The following is a 12,006-nucleotide window of genomic DNA, read 5'->3' on the forward strand; positions in this document are numbered from 1 at the left end:
CTGTTAGAGAGATTTATCCTGGTTTCCTGACAACAGTTTCACCAGGCAGGAAGTGATGGGAAAGCTGCAACAGGTTCATAAACACTTATTACAGAAAATGATTTTCGTTTCTGCCCTATCTTCATATCAGCACACTAGGGATCAACTCCACCTACCCTGACTCCATAGGACCACCCATAACTAGGGTATATAAAAAAAAAAAAAAAATCATGCCCCCACTTGTCACAGAAGAAGAAGGGAATGTATGTCAATATCAAGATAGGCCAGGGAAAAAGCTAACAGAGGTTCTAGCCTTTATCTTTTCTATTCAAGAAAATATATTTCTATTTCTGTCTGTGTGGCTCTTAGAGAGTTCCTCTCACTTCCTGTATAGTAAAACATCCTCAGCAAGACAGGAAGTAATAGTAAATTTCGCTAATAGACCCTCCAGAGGGCAGTAAAACACCTTTCCTCACTCTATCTAAAACGAAGAAAAAGTTTGGGATTGGAATACACTTCTTTGAAACTTTTCCATGAATTAAGAGTATAGGGAAGAACACATTTGGCATTCAAACATGAGCTAATCTGATAAAGATCAACTTTCAGACTAATGCATATAATGGGTTGGGAGAATGTAACAAAAGATATTAAACATAACGGTAAGCAATGTAGAATACGAATCTGCCATTAATTAGCATGTCTGCAAATATTGAGTAGAATGCAGGAACATCTCGATTTATGCAGTAGACAAATCATTCAATAGTTCAGAGACCTAGTGGGCTAGAGGCTTGAGCCCAAGCCTTGGTGACATGTCACTAAGCTTTTGTAGCCAGTAAGGTGTATAGTGTAGAAAGGAAAAAAGGAATATGAAGATTATCTTCACCTGACTAGGCAAGAGAGGATTAAGGTGAGGTGGGAGGGGACAGAAAGGAAGACCAGATATTACATATTTAAAAGAACCTTTCTGTGATGGTCTTAATTTTGAGTATCAAAGCAGACCTAGGGATACCCTACTTGTTTATATTTAGCTAAAGTACTGTTCATCATAGTTGTGACAGCTTCCGTAAGCTTAGTTTCTCTTACGTCCTCCGACAGTCGCCGCCTCTTCATATTCGTCACATATGGGGTATTAGACTTTGCTCCGAAGGAGTAGCTAGGCAACAGAATATGTTAACAATAAAGCTTTAACATATCCCACCCTCAAGGGGTGGTCCCCTCAGTCAATACCCTCCTACTTCCTGCAACCATATCTCAGTTTTAATGTCTAGCTTGTCAGGAGTGGCTGGCTCTCTCTGTGCTGGGACTTTCTGTCCCAGACTCTTTCTTCTTTTTAATATTTTGTTTGAGTTTTCTCTCTATCTTTACTTAGCTGTTATTTTTGTCAGCGTTAGTTAGTTCTTCGGACGAAGAGGATCATGCGGACTGGGTCTCGGGCTGATCCCCCTGGTCGCAGGTCGTGGGTCAGTGGCTTCCCAGTCTGCCATCGAGCGTTCAGCCAGGTAACGCTCCTGGCACAGTGAACGACCCATCCCTGTTCGGTGCAGGGATGATTGGTGAGGTGGCTACCTCACCGGACGCTGTGCGGTTTCTTAACCTCCATTGTGTGCGTCTTGAATTGCGACTCTCCCTGCCTCATGTGCAGCGGTTTGTTCGCCTGTGCGGGTTCCCCACGCCATGTGAGGTAAGTGTATTTATGTGGGGACCTGTCTGTCTGGGGGGGTCTCAGTCTGGGACTGTGTAACCTGCCTTTAATCACACTGCTTTGTCTCCCTATCTCTCGGCTGCATGCTGTGGGCTGCAAGGGGGGGGGGAGCTGTATGACACTGTGTGTGTCAGGCTGGGCAGTGTGAGAAGCTGTGTGCTGTGGGGCATGTTTTTTCTTGGCATGTTTGGGCATATACAGCGATCGCTGCGGCGATCTAACATGTATCCTTATATTGGGATGTAATGTGTGTGTTTTTTATGCACTGTGGAGCGGCGTTTTCGGCGCCAAACGACGCCATTTTACCGGCGCCCGCTCCGGCCGCATGGTTTACATGCACAGCGGCCATTTTCTTGTAGCCTCCATAGGCTTACATAGAGCGCCCTGGCAGCATCACTTCCTCTTTCCAGGAACACCGATCGAGGCAGCAGCAGCAGCGGGGTCTCCTCAGGTTTTATCCTTCTGTTCTTGCTATCCATTGCCTGTATTCAGTTTGTATATTCCCTGTGGGGGTCTCATTGTGCCTGAGTGTGGTGCGGTGGGCTACGCTTGCCGCGCTTGCTAAAAGGGGGCAGTTAACCCTTGGTTGTCTGGCATTACAGGGGCAATGGATTCTCAGGAGGGCAAGTTTCCTACAGTATTGGTGGAAAGCCAGGGGACCGCTGTTTCCCCCCCAGGGGGGGATTTAGCCACTATTGTGGCTGGCCTTGCTGCCCAGGTGCAAATGCTGGTGGCTGCTCAATCTACTAAACGGCCCAGAGTTGCTCTGTCCTCTGATTCTGAGGGTGAAGGTGATGGGGCTGTTCTGGCAGGGACCTCCTTATCGGGGTCCCGCTCCTCTCTTGATCTAGTGGGGTCTGAGGTAGAGGCTGAAGTTGAGGGGGTTGATAATTCTCCCCCTGGCTCGCCTGAAGAGCTTGCAATCATGGATGAGTTGATTGCTTCCATTAAGCAGACGCTACGTTTGCAGGACGAAGTGTGTCCCCCCGCTGCCTTGGCGGCTTATGGGACGCAGAGGAAACGCAGGACGCCGCAGGTTTTTCCCTGCAATGCTGATTTTCAGCGCGCTGTTAAGGATCAATGGCGCGATCTGCACAAGCCTTTTGCGGTACCAAGTAAATTCAAGCTGCGTTATCCTTTCTCGCCTGCCACTGATGAACGGTGGTGTGTGCCTCCACCAGTGGATCATGCAATTGCGGTTTTGAACAAAGCCACTGCGATTCCTGCAGAGGGTTCCCCTGTTTTCCGTGATGCCACGGATAGGAGACTGGAGTCTCTTGCCCGTCATACTTATTCTGTTACGGGTTCTATGCTTAAGGCTCTGTTTGCTTCTCTCATGGCGGCCCAGGCGATCGCAAGTTGGACGCAGATGCTTAGGCGCGTCCTAGTGGCCGATTCGGCCTCGGCGGCGACCCTGGATATGGTGGATCAGATCCACCAGGGTGTCATGTATCTGTGTGATGCGGACCTGGACCTGATTCCGTTGGCTGCACGTGTGCACAGCGTGGCGGTGTTGTCTCGCCGCCTGGTTTGGTTGAAATGTTGGTCGGTGGACCAATCTTCCCGTAAGACCTTAGCCAATCTGCCTTATGATGGGTCTTGCCTTTTTGGGGAGTCCCTGGATGTGTTGATTAAGGGGATCACCGGGGGTAAGAGCACTCTCTTGCCCCATTTCCCCAAGGCTAAGGGGGCTTCTGGGAAGAAGCATGCTAATTTTCGGCCCCCTCAGGGGTCCTTTCGTGCCTTTCGGCCGCACTACAAGGGCAAACCGTTCAAAGGCCAAGGCTCTCAGAAGAAGCCCTGGTCTGGGAAACAGAAGTCCGGCCAATCCGGACCTGCAGCCCATAACAGTTCGGCCTGAAGGGGCGCCCTCACCCAGTTTTGGGGTGGGGGGACGCTTGCTAGGTTTTCTTCAGCCCTGGTTGGCCCGTGTGCGGGACAGATGGGTTCTGGAAATCGTTCGATCTGGTTACAAGATCGAGTTTCTCTCTCGGCCGGAGAGCAGATTTTTTCCCTCAAATCTTCAACTGTCTCCAGAGCGCCTGCGGGATCTGCACCTGGCGGTGCGGGACCTAAGGGCTCAGGGAGTGGTGGTTCCGGTGCCTCATCGGGACAGATTTCGGGGGTTTTATTCCAATCTGTTCACCGTGCCCAGGAAGGAGGGGGCAAGGTTCGTCCGATTCTGGACTTGAAGGCTCTGAACCGCTCTGTGCGGGTTCGCAAGTTCCGCATGGAATCCCTGCGCTCGGTGGTGGCTGCCCTCGTTCCGGGGGAATTCATGGCCTCCATCGATTTGAAGGATGCGTACCTTCACATCCCCATATTCGAGGGTCATCAGAGATACCTTCGATTTGCCATTGCGGAGGATCACTACCAGTTCGTGGCGTTGCCCTTTGGTCTCGCCTCGGCTCCGCGGGTCTTCACCAAGGTGCTTGCACCGGTTCTGGCATTATTGAGGGCCCAGGGCATTTCTGTCCTGGGGTATCTGGACGACATTCTGGTTCGGTCTGCGACCAGTCAGGGTCTGGAGGAGGACCTGTCTGTCACAATGCAAACTCTGCAGGAGTTTGGTTGGACGATAAATGTTCCAAAGTCGACACTGAGTCCGTCGGTTCGTCTCCCCTATCTGGGAATGATACTGGACTCGGTGCAGGCGAAGGTCTTCCTGCCGGAAGACAAACTCAGGACTCTTCAGGAGGAAGTCGGGTCCCTCAGGGACGTTCCGCACTTGTCTCTGCGGACGTGTATGAGATGTCTGGGATTGATGGTCTCGGCCTTCGAGGCGATTCCTTTCGCGCAGTTTCACACGCGGGGTCTCCAAGCGGAGATCCTGTCCAGGTGGGACGGGCGACCTCAATCTCTGGATCTTCAGATCTCGTTGAGTCATCGCACCAGGGAAAACCTTCTGTGGTGGCTCCAGTCCCCGTTGGTGTCCGGGGGCAAGTCGTTTCGTCCGATCTCGTGGACGGTAATCACCACGGATGCCAGCCTGTCGGGCTGGGGTGGTGTTCTGGGCGTTCTGTCCGCCCAGGGGACCTGGTCGGAGGGGGAGTCTTCCCTCCCGATCAACATTCTGGAATTGCGTGCGATAAGGCTCTGTCTTCATCGCTGGACGGACCGGCTGCAGGGCTGCCCGGTTCGGGTGCAGACGGACAATGCCACGGCGGTGGCCTACATCAACCACCAAGGGGGCACCAGGAGTGCCCGAGCGGCTCGAGAAGTGGCCGACATTCTATCTTGGGCCGAGACTCATGTCCCGGCGATAACGGCGGTTCACATTCCGGGAGTGGAGAACTGGCAGGCGGACTATCTGAGTCGCCAGACCCTGGATCAGGGGGAATGGTCTCTCCACCCGGCTGTCTTCCAGATGTTGTGCGCGAAGTGGGGTCTTCCAGATGTGGACCTGTTCGCGTCTCGCCTCAACTACAAGGTGAAGAGGTTCGTGGCAAGGACGCGCGACCCTCGGGCAGACGCGTCGGACGCGTTAGTGGCCCCGTGGCATCAGTACAGGCTGATGTACGCGTTTCCACCGATTCAGTTGCTGTCCAGGTTCCTTCGCAGGTTACACTCGGAACGCAGCACGGTGATTCTTGTGGCACCGGACTGGCCTCGCCGGTCCTGGTACGCAGACCTCGTGAATCTGGCGGTCGACGCCCCTTGGCGTCTGCCTCTTCGAGACGATCTACTGTCTCAAGGACCGATTTACCATCCTGCTTTACAGTCGCTGGCTTTGACGGCCTGGCTGTTGAGACCGAGGTCCTGAAGGAGAAGGGTCTCTCTCCAGAGGTCGTTCATACTTTGATCAACGCGAGGAAGTCTTCCTCGGGGAAGGTTTATTACCGTACTTGGAAGGCCTATTTTGCCTGGTGTGAGTCCAGGGGGTTTTCACCCCGCACGTACTCGGTTTCCCGTGTGCTGTCTTTCCTTCAGACGGGTGTCGATCAGCGTTTGGCGCTGGCTACGATAAAGGGTCAGGTGTCTGCGCTGGCCGTTCTGTTTCAACGTCCTGTGGCTTCCAACTCCTTGGTTGGCACCTTTATTCAGGGTGTGCGGCATCTGGTTCCTCCTAGGAGGGATCCTTTGCCCCCTTGGGACTTGAATCTCGTTCTATCTGTGTTACAACGTGCTCCTTTTGAACAGATCAGGGAGATCTCGTTGTCTATGTTGTCCAAAAAGGTCGCCTTTTTGGTGGCGATCACTTCGGCTCGCAGAGTGTCGGAACTGGCGGCTTTGTCCTGCAAGTCTCCGTACCTGGTTGTTCATTTGGATAGGGTGGTCTTGCGACCTAATCCTTCTTTTCTGCCGAAACGAGTTTCGGAATTCCATCTTAACGAGGATATTGTTTTGCCTTCGTTGTGCACGAAGCCTAAACATCCAAAGGAGGTGAGATTGCACTCTCTGGATGTTGTTCGGGCGATAAGGGTTTACCTTAAATCGACTGAGTCTTTTCGTAAGACGGACTCCTTGTTTGTTCTTCCAGAGGGTCCTCGGAAGGGCATGGCGGCTTCGGCCTCTACCATCGCCAAATGGATCAGGCAGACCATTGAACAGGCCTATGCCTTGCAGGGGAAGGTTCCCCCTGTGCCTGTGAAGGCGCACTCTACTAGATCTCTGAGTACGTCTTGGGCCTGCCGTCATGGGGCTTCTGTAGCCCAGATGTGTAAGGCGGCGACTTGGTCGACCGTGCACACTTTCACAAGATTCTACAAAGTAGATGTTCAGGCATCGGCGGATGCTTCCTTTGGCCGCAAGGTTCTTAGTGCGGCTGTTCCCTAGGGTCCCTTGTTGGGGACTCCTGGCTGTTGGGATTGTTTTTTGTATCCCCTGGGTTTTTTGTCTTTTCCTGGGTTGTTGCTCCTGTTGAGCACTTATTTTTGCTGTTGCCCAGCTGGTTTCCTTCCTTTGGTAAGGTTCCTTTCTTTGATGTGGAGACTGCGTTGCCTTTTGGCGCGGATGCGTTTCCCACCCCTCATGTTTGCACTGCTTTGGGACGTCCCCATATGTGACGAATATGAAGAGGCGGCGACTGTCGGAGGACGTAAGAGAAAACGGAATTTTTGTAAAATCTTACCTGTAAAATTCCTTTCTCTGAGTCCTCCGACAGTCGCCGCCCCCTGCCCCTCTTTTGGGGTTTGAATGTATACTCTACTGCTATTCCACTAAAACTGAGATATGGTTGCAGGAAGTAGGAGGGTATTGACTGAGGGGACCACCCCTTGAGGGTGGGATATGTTAAAGCTTTATTGTTAACATATTCTGTTGCCTAGCTACTCCTTCGGAGCAAAGTCTAATACCCCATATGTGACGAATATGAAGAGGCGGCGACTGTCGGAGGACTCAGAGAAAGGAATTTTACAGGTAAGATTTTACAAAAATTCCGTTTTCTTGAATAAGACAGTATAAGTCAAGAGTTTAATACATGTATGAGTAACTTTAACTTTATGGCATGTTAGGCACATTAGAGGGTGGAAGACCCAGAAGGTGGGTGGACACATTAAGCAGTCAAGTATGCAAACAAGTGTGGATAAGGGTTTCTGCCACAATGGCTATATCTTAGAGCAGGTCCATATTAGATGGAACAAGGTCACCCGTGTCTAAGGCATCTTCAACTGTAGTGTGATATGCTAGAATAGAGGGGTTATAAAAAGGCAGTGGGGCGATACCAATGATAGAGGATTTTGAAATAGTTGGTTTTTTAAACAGTACAAAGTTTTGCCCCATTGTTGCCCCATTGTGATCCACCATAAATTCTCTATTTAAAATATGTTCCCTTTTGTGCGTGTAATGGTTTCTGAAGGCTTATCAGAGAGCGGGGTCATTAGCAATTTGTGGATTCACAAAATGTTTGTTCACAACTTTGAAATATATATTTTTATTTAAAATGACTCTTTTTTTTTTTTTTTTTTTCCCTCAGTGTCTCTCCATTCACAGTTGTTCACAACAGTGTACACAGCATGTAATCAGTTTCTTTCAACATTTTTTTACTCGTAATATACATTTGATTTAATGTGTGTGTGTGTTTTCAGAGTCATTGATCCAGATCAAGCAGAGACGAGGAATCCTTACCCACACTTACAGCATCTAGGTGTCTCACTTAACACTTAAATGTATCAAAGGCAGGCACAGCCAGGGGGGTAGCATTTTCAGATGGAAGCTAGCACTGGCAGTTTTAATTTACTACTTTAATTAGGTAAGCTATTGTCTTGAACGATTTTAAACTTTTAATGAGAAAACAAAAAAAGCATCCCCTGGCAGCCTTGTGCAGCAGAGTTTGACCCTTAATATTCTGTTGCTGAAGACCCAGTTGAGCTTGGGTCACTCAACATTTGTCAGCTTTGTGTGAGGGTTGTTAGTAGTGAATAGAGTTAAGCACTCCAGGGCACAGTGTACTTTTCTGTAACCCATAAGATGAAGTGAAAATGGAATGGGTATCCCCTTTAAGACTTCATTTTTGGGTTTATTGGAATGTGTACTTGGATTGTTGTAAAAGTTTGTGTTTTTTTTTTTAGTTTTTTTTTATGGGAAGGGTCATGTGGAAATGTTAGTGTACATGTGTTTTTACTAATCCACAGTAAGTAAGCCTGTACATAAATTACAATATCTTTTCTGCTTTCAATTTTTGTAAACCATTTGACTGGTAATAAAGATTGTTGTTGTTTGCAGCTTATGAAAACAATCCAGACCATTCCTGTTCCTGTTATAGCTCAGGTTAATGGATTGGCTACAGCCGCAGGATGCCAGCTTGTTGCCAGCTGTGATATAGCTGTGGCATCTGACAAATCCAAGTTTGCTACACCTGGTGTGAATGTTGGACTTTTCTGCTCCACTCCTGCTGTTGCTTTGGGAAGAGCCGTGCCAAGAAAGGTTAGAGTTCATCTATTTTTATTACTGGTTGAAAACCACAGAAAAAGAAAGCCAAGTCAGGATTGCTTTATTCTTGTGGTTTCTATCGTCCAAAGTGTCTACTATTTGTATGCATACTGTGCCTTATCAATGTGGAAAGAAATTGCAGATTGCTTGTGCACTGCCGCTATCTTGTTGTGACAAGATCCACAAATGAGCATCCAATCGTAGTCCCTCTTCCTTTCTGTATTTTGACTGTTGAACAAATAAGCACACTTTCTCTCTTAGACTTCATGGGTTTTTTTATATATGGAAAATCCATGTGCAGCAAGACTAAATACTGTAGTGTACTAGAATGTGCCCTGAAATATAAACCATTTGGCTCTGCTATACAGGCAAATTCAATTACATTGTTACAATGTGCCTTGACTGGAGTTTTTCTGCGCTGGAAGAAGGACAGCCACCACTAGGACACACAGAAAACATTTGTTTTCTTTATGTCCTACTCACACTGCAAAGCAGCCCACAGCTGAGTTGCCGTGTTCTGAGATAAAATGCAGGCATGGGGCAGCGCAATGGACAGGATTGTATGTCAATGTACAGCAGTACAGTGACATGAATGAAGTGTCAATTTTGTGCACTTCACATAAAGTTTGTTTGGAAAAAAAACTGGAGTTGTGTAATGCGCTGAATCACACCCTCTACTGAAACTGACAGCTGCGCAACAGTAAACCACTGGGTTTTCACCCCTCAGGTGCAGAAACTCAATTACTATTAAATGTACCCTATAGACATACTGTAGATGATTAAAAATTAAGTTCAGGTTTGAAAAAACAAACACACATACTCACCTATATGACTGCAGCATCGACCCATTGCTGCAGCTGTCCCCCACTGGGCTCTTAGCCTGAGAACTGAAAAATTATGTGACTGCAGATCTCTCAGGTTTCGATCTTCACTGAGTTGAGAGTGGTGACTGTCAGTCACTGCTCTCTGTTCTGCCCCTCCAGTTTTAACTGGAGCACCGGCTGTGGAAGGGGCAGGAGCGGCTGGCTCAGGCTCTTAGCAGAGCACTGAGAGGCTGAGCTAGCTACCAGTCAGGCATCTGGGTATATCCTGATATTATCGTTGGGAACCCTGCAGAGCCTGGATTGGGTCTGTGATATCAGCTGACAGCGGGCTTTTAGCCCACTGTCAACTGATTCTGGGTCACAGGATTGCACAAGTGCACTCCTATGACCCAGAAAAGTATGACAAAAAAGCTTTGGGCATATTTCTTTTAAAACCCTTGATTTCAGTTAGGTTGGGTGACAGTTTAATACATCAAGATACCAGCACGCACTACCCTCACATCATTCTAAATTAAATAGTTGACTCACTGGCTGAATTTTTTTTTTAATGCTTATTGCAGTTTCTTTTCAGATAATCCCAGGACCAAGGGTGACTGTCCGCACACCTTTGCTATGTGTAGTGCTGACCCCCGAAGAGGGGTCTTTCAGGCTGCCAGACACAAGCACAGTTCCATGCACACAGACAATTTAGGCTCAGTCTGAGGGATGTCTTTTTGAAATTTATATATTTATACTATCTATATTATATTAACTTTAACATGAGAGGGGTTAAGGGATCAGGATACTCCAAATGACAGCGAAAAAATAATAGGCGAGCAGCGTCTCACCAAGCTTCTCTAAACTGCAGTCACGCATGAAAGTGCCAAATCCGGTCTTGCTCACACCATCCCATAAGCTGATTGCGATCCAGCTTCCCCAGGGAGATACTCTGTTAGGGAAATAAAAGATCCTTCTCCAGACATGAACTTCAGAATGCGCCTTCCCACAATTATCCTTTATCAGTCTTTCCAGAGCCAGCCCATCTCCTGTTGGGGCCTTTTCCTTGTCTCACTAGCTATCTTCCAGGGGCAGCAGTCCCAGGAAAACTAGAACACTCCCTGGAGGTGAAAGAACACTCTGGAAAGTCTTCCCAAGCTTTAATCACCTCACCAGCACCCTTCCGGATGCCTCCTTCCAGGGATTGGCTGAGGCATGATAAATATTCCTACTGGATATTTGACACTCCCTGCTCTATATTCTGGAAATGTCTTCAAAAGGCAAATAGGGGAAATCAAATATCCAGCTGGGAATCCCAGACAAAAACAATCAATTGCTGTACAACTGATTACAGTGAAGCATGCTTAGAAAACAGAAGCCTGCACATCCATCTAACATTTATAGGTTATTTAATTTAATTTATGGCTTCTTTAATTTATATTATACTGGTTGTCAGATTGTTGCAGTGTAGAGACTTTTTCCACTTTTTCCTCAAACTTGTTTTTTTCTTGCAGGTAGCCTTGGAAATGCTGTTTACAGGTGAACCAATATCAGCCTATGATGCTTTAATGCATGGCCTTGTCAGTAAAGTGGTGCCTGAGGAGAACCTAGAAACTGAAACAATAAGGATTGCTAGCAAAATTTGCAAAGCCAGTCGTTCTGTAGTTGCACTGGGAAAAGCTACTTTTTATAAGCAAATTTCACAAAGCCTAGAAGAGGCTTATGAGCTTACATCACAAGTCATGCTTGAAAACCTTGACTTAAAGGATGGCCAAGAAGGAATAGAGGCCTTCACACAAAAAAGGAAGCCACTGTGGACTAACTAACATTGCCATAGCTAGTTAAACAAAAATACACTGAACTATCTATTTATAATTAACATAATGTTTGAGAATAACAAGAAAATGACATTGCTTCAAACGATTTACCTGTGATTTTAAAACACAATTAAAATTGATGAATTATTTATAAAATACAGGCTGTGATGTGGAGCTTTGTTGCCCCATGGAGTTTTTTCTCTGTGTATAGCAGCACAGAGTGTTCTGTTATTGGAGGAGAGCTGGTCATGTCACATGATTGTGCTTTGCTCACAACTTTTTTTTTTTTGAACTTTCATTTTTACTGCTGTTACAGGTGTCAGTGTCATCACATGGCAATGCTTCTATTTTCCTTAAAAAAAAGAGGCCTATTTTGCTTTTATCTTTTTGGTTGTTGGTCTTATTCTTGCATTAACCTAAGAAAATAAAACTAGTAGTATGGTAATGTACTTTTACTTAACAAGAATGATGCACATACATATTAGTTACAGTTACAGGAGAACAATACAAGACACGGTGCTACTAATATGCATACATACCCACATACAATTCTATCAATTGCAATTGTTTGTATGCAACAGGCATACACTAAAAGTCACTTAGCATTAGTTATATAGCTGGTCTATGATTTCCTTAGCAAACAGGACTGCACTCATTTAGCAATCACAGGGAAACGGGTACTTGATCTCGACAGTCTCTCTTGTAGTGAAGCTTTCCTGTTGCTCCCTAGTACTGTCCTATCTTTAGCTTTTGGTTCAGGCCTTTTAATGAGGAAGATTGTAGCTCTTGCTTGTTAGGCCTTTACACTTGTTAGTACAGCCATCTCTATGAGGAAAGC

The 12,006-nt window shown here is 47.1% G+C and overlaps 1 protein-coding gene across 1 annotated transcript in view; it reads left to right on the forward strand.

Annotated features, from left to right (window-relative positions):
• ECHDC3 (enoyl-CoA hydratase domain containing 3) overlaps nucleotides 1–11,238 on the forward strand; it is a 35,367-nt gene extending 24,129 nt beyond the window's left edge. Inside the window, exons 4-5 of the mRNA XM_082256578.1 lie at nucleotides 8,345–8,545; nucleotides 10,866–11,238. Coding sequence (XP_082112704.1) covers nucleotides 8,345–8,545; nucleotides 10,866–11,177 — 513 coding nt within the window. The 3' untranslated portion in view covers nucleotides 11,178–11,238. The remainder of the gene's footprint in view (nucleotides 1–8,344; nucleotides 8,546–10,865) is intronic.
• Nucleotides 11,239–12,006: the final 768 nt, after the last annotated feature.

The sequence above is a fragment of the Pelophylax lessonae genome (genome assembly GCF_965119305.1).
Source record: "Pelophylax lessonae genome assembly, chromosome: 4".
Lineage (NCBI taxonomy): Eukaryota > Metazoa > Chordata > Amphibia > Anura > Ranidae > Pelophylax > Pelophylax lessonae.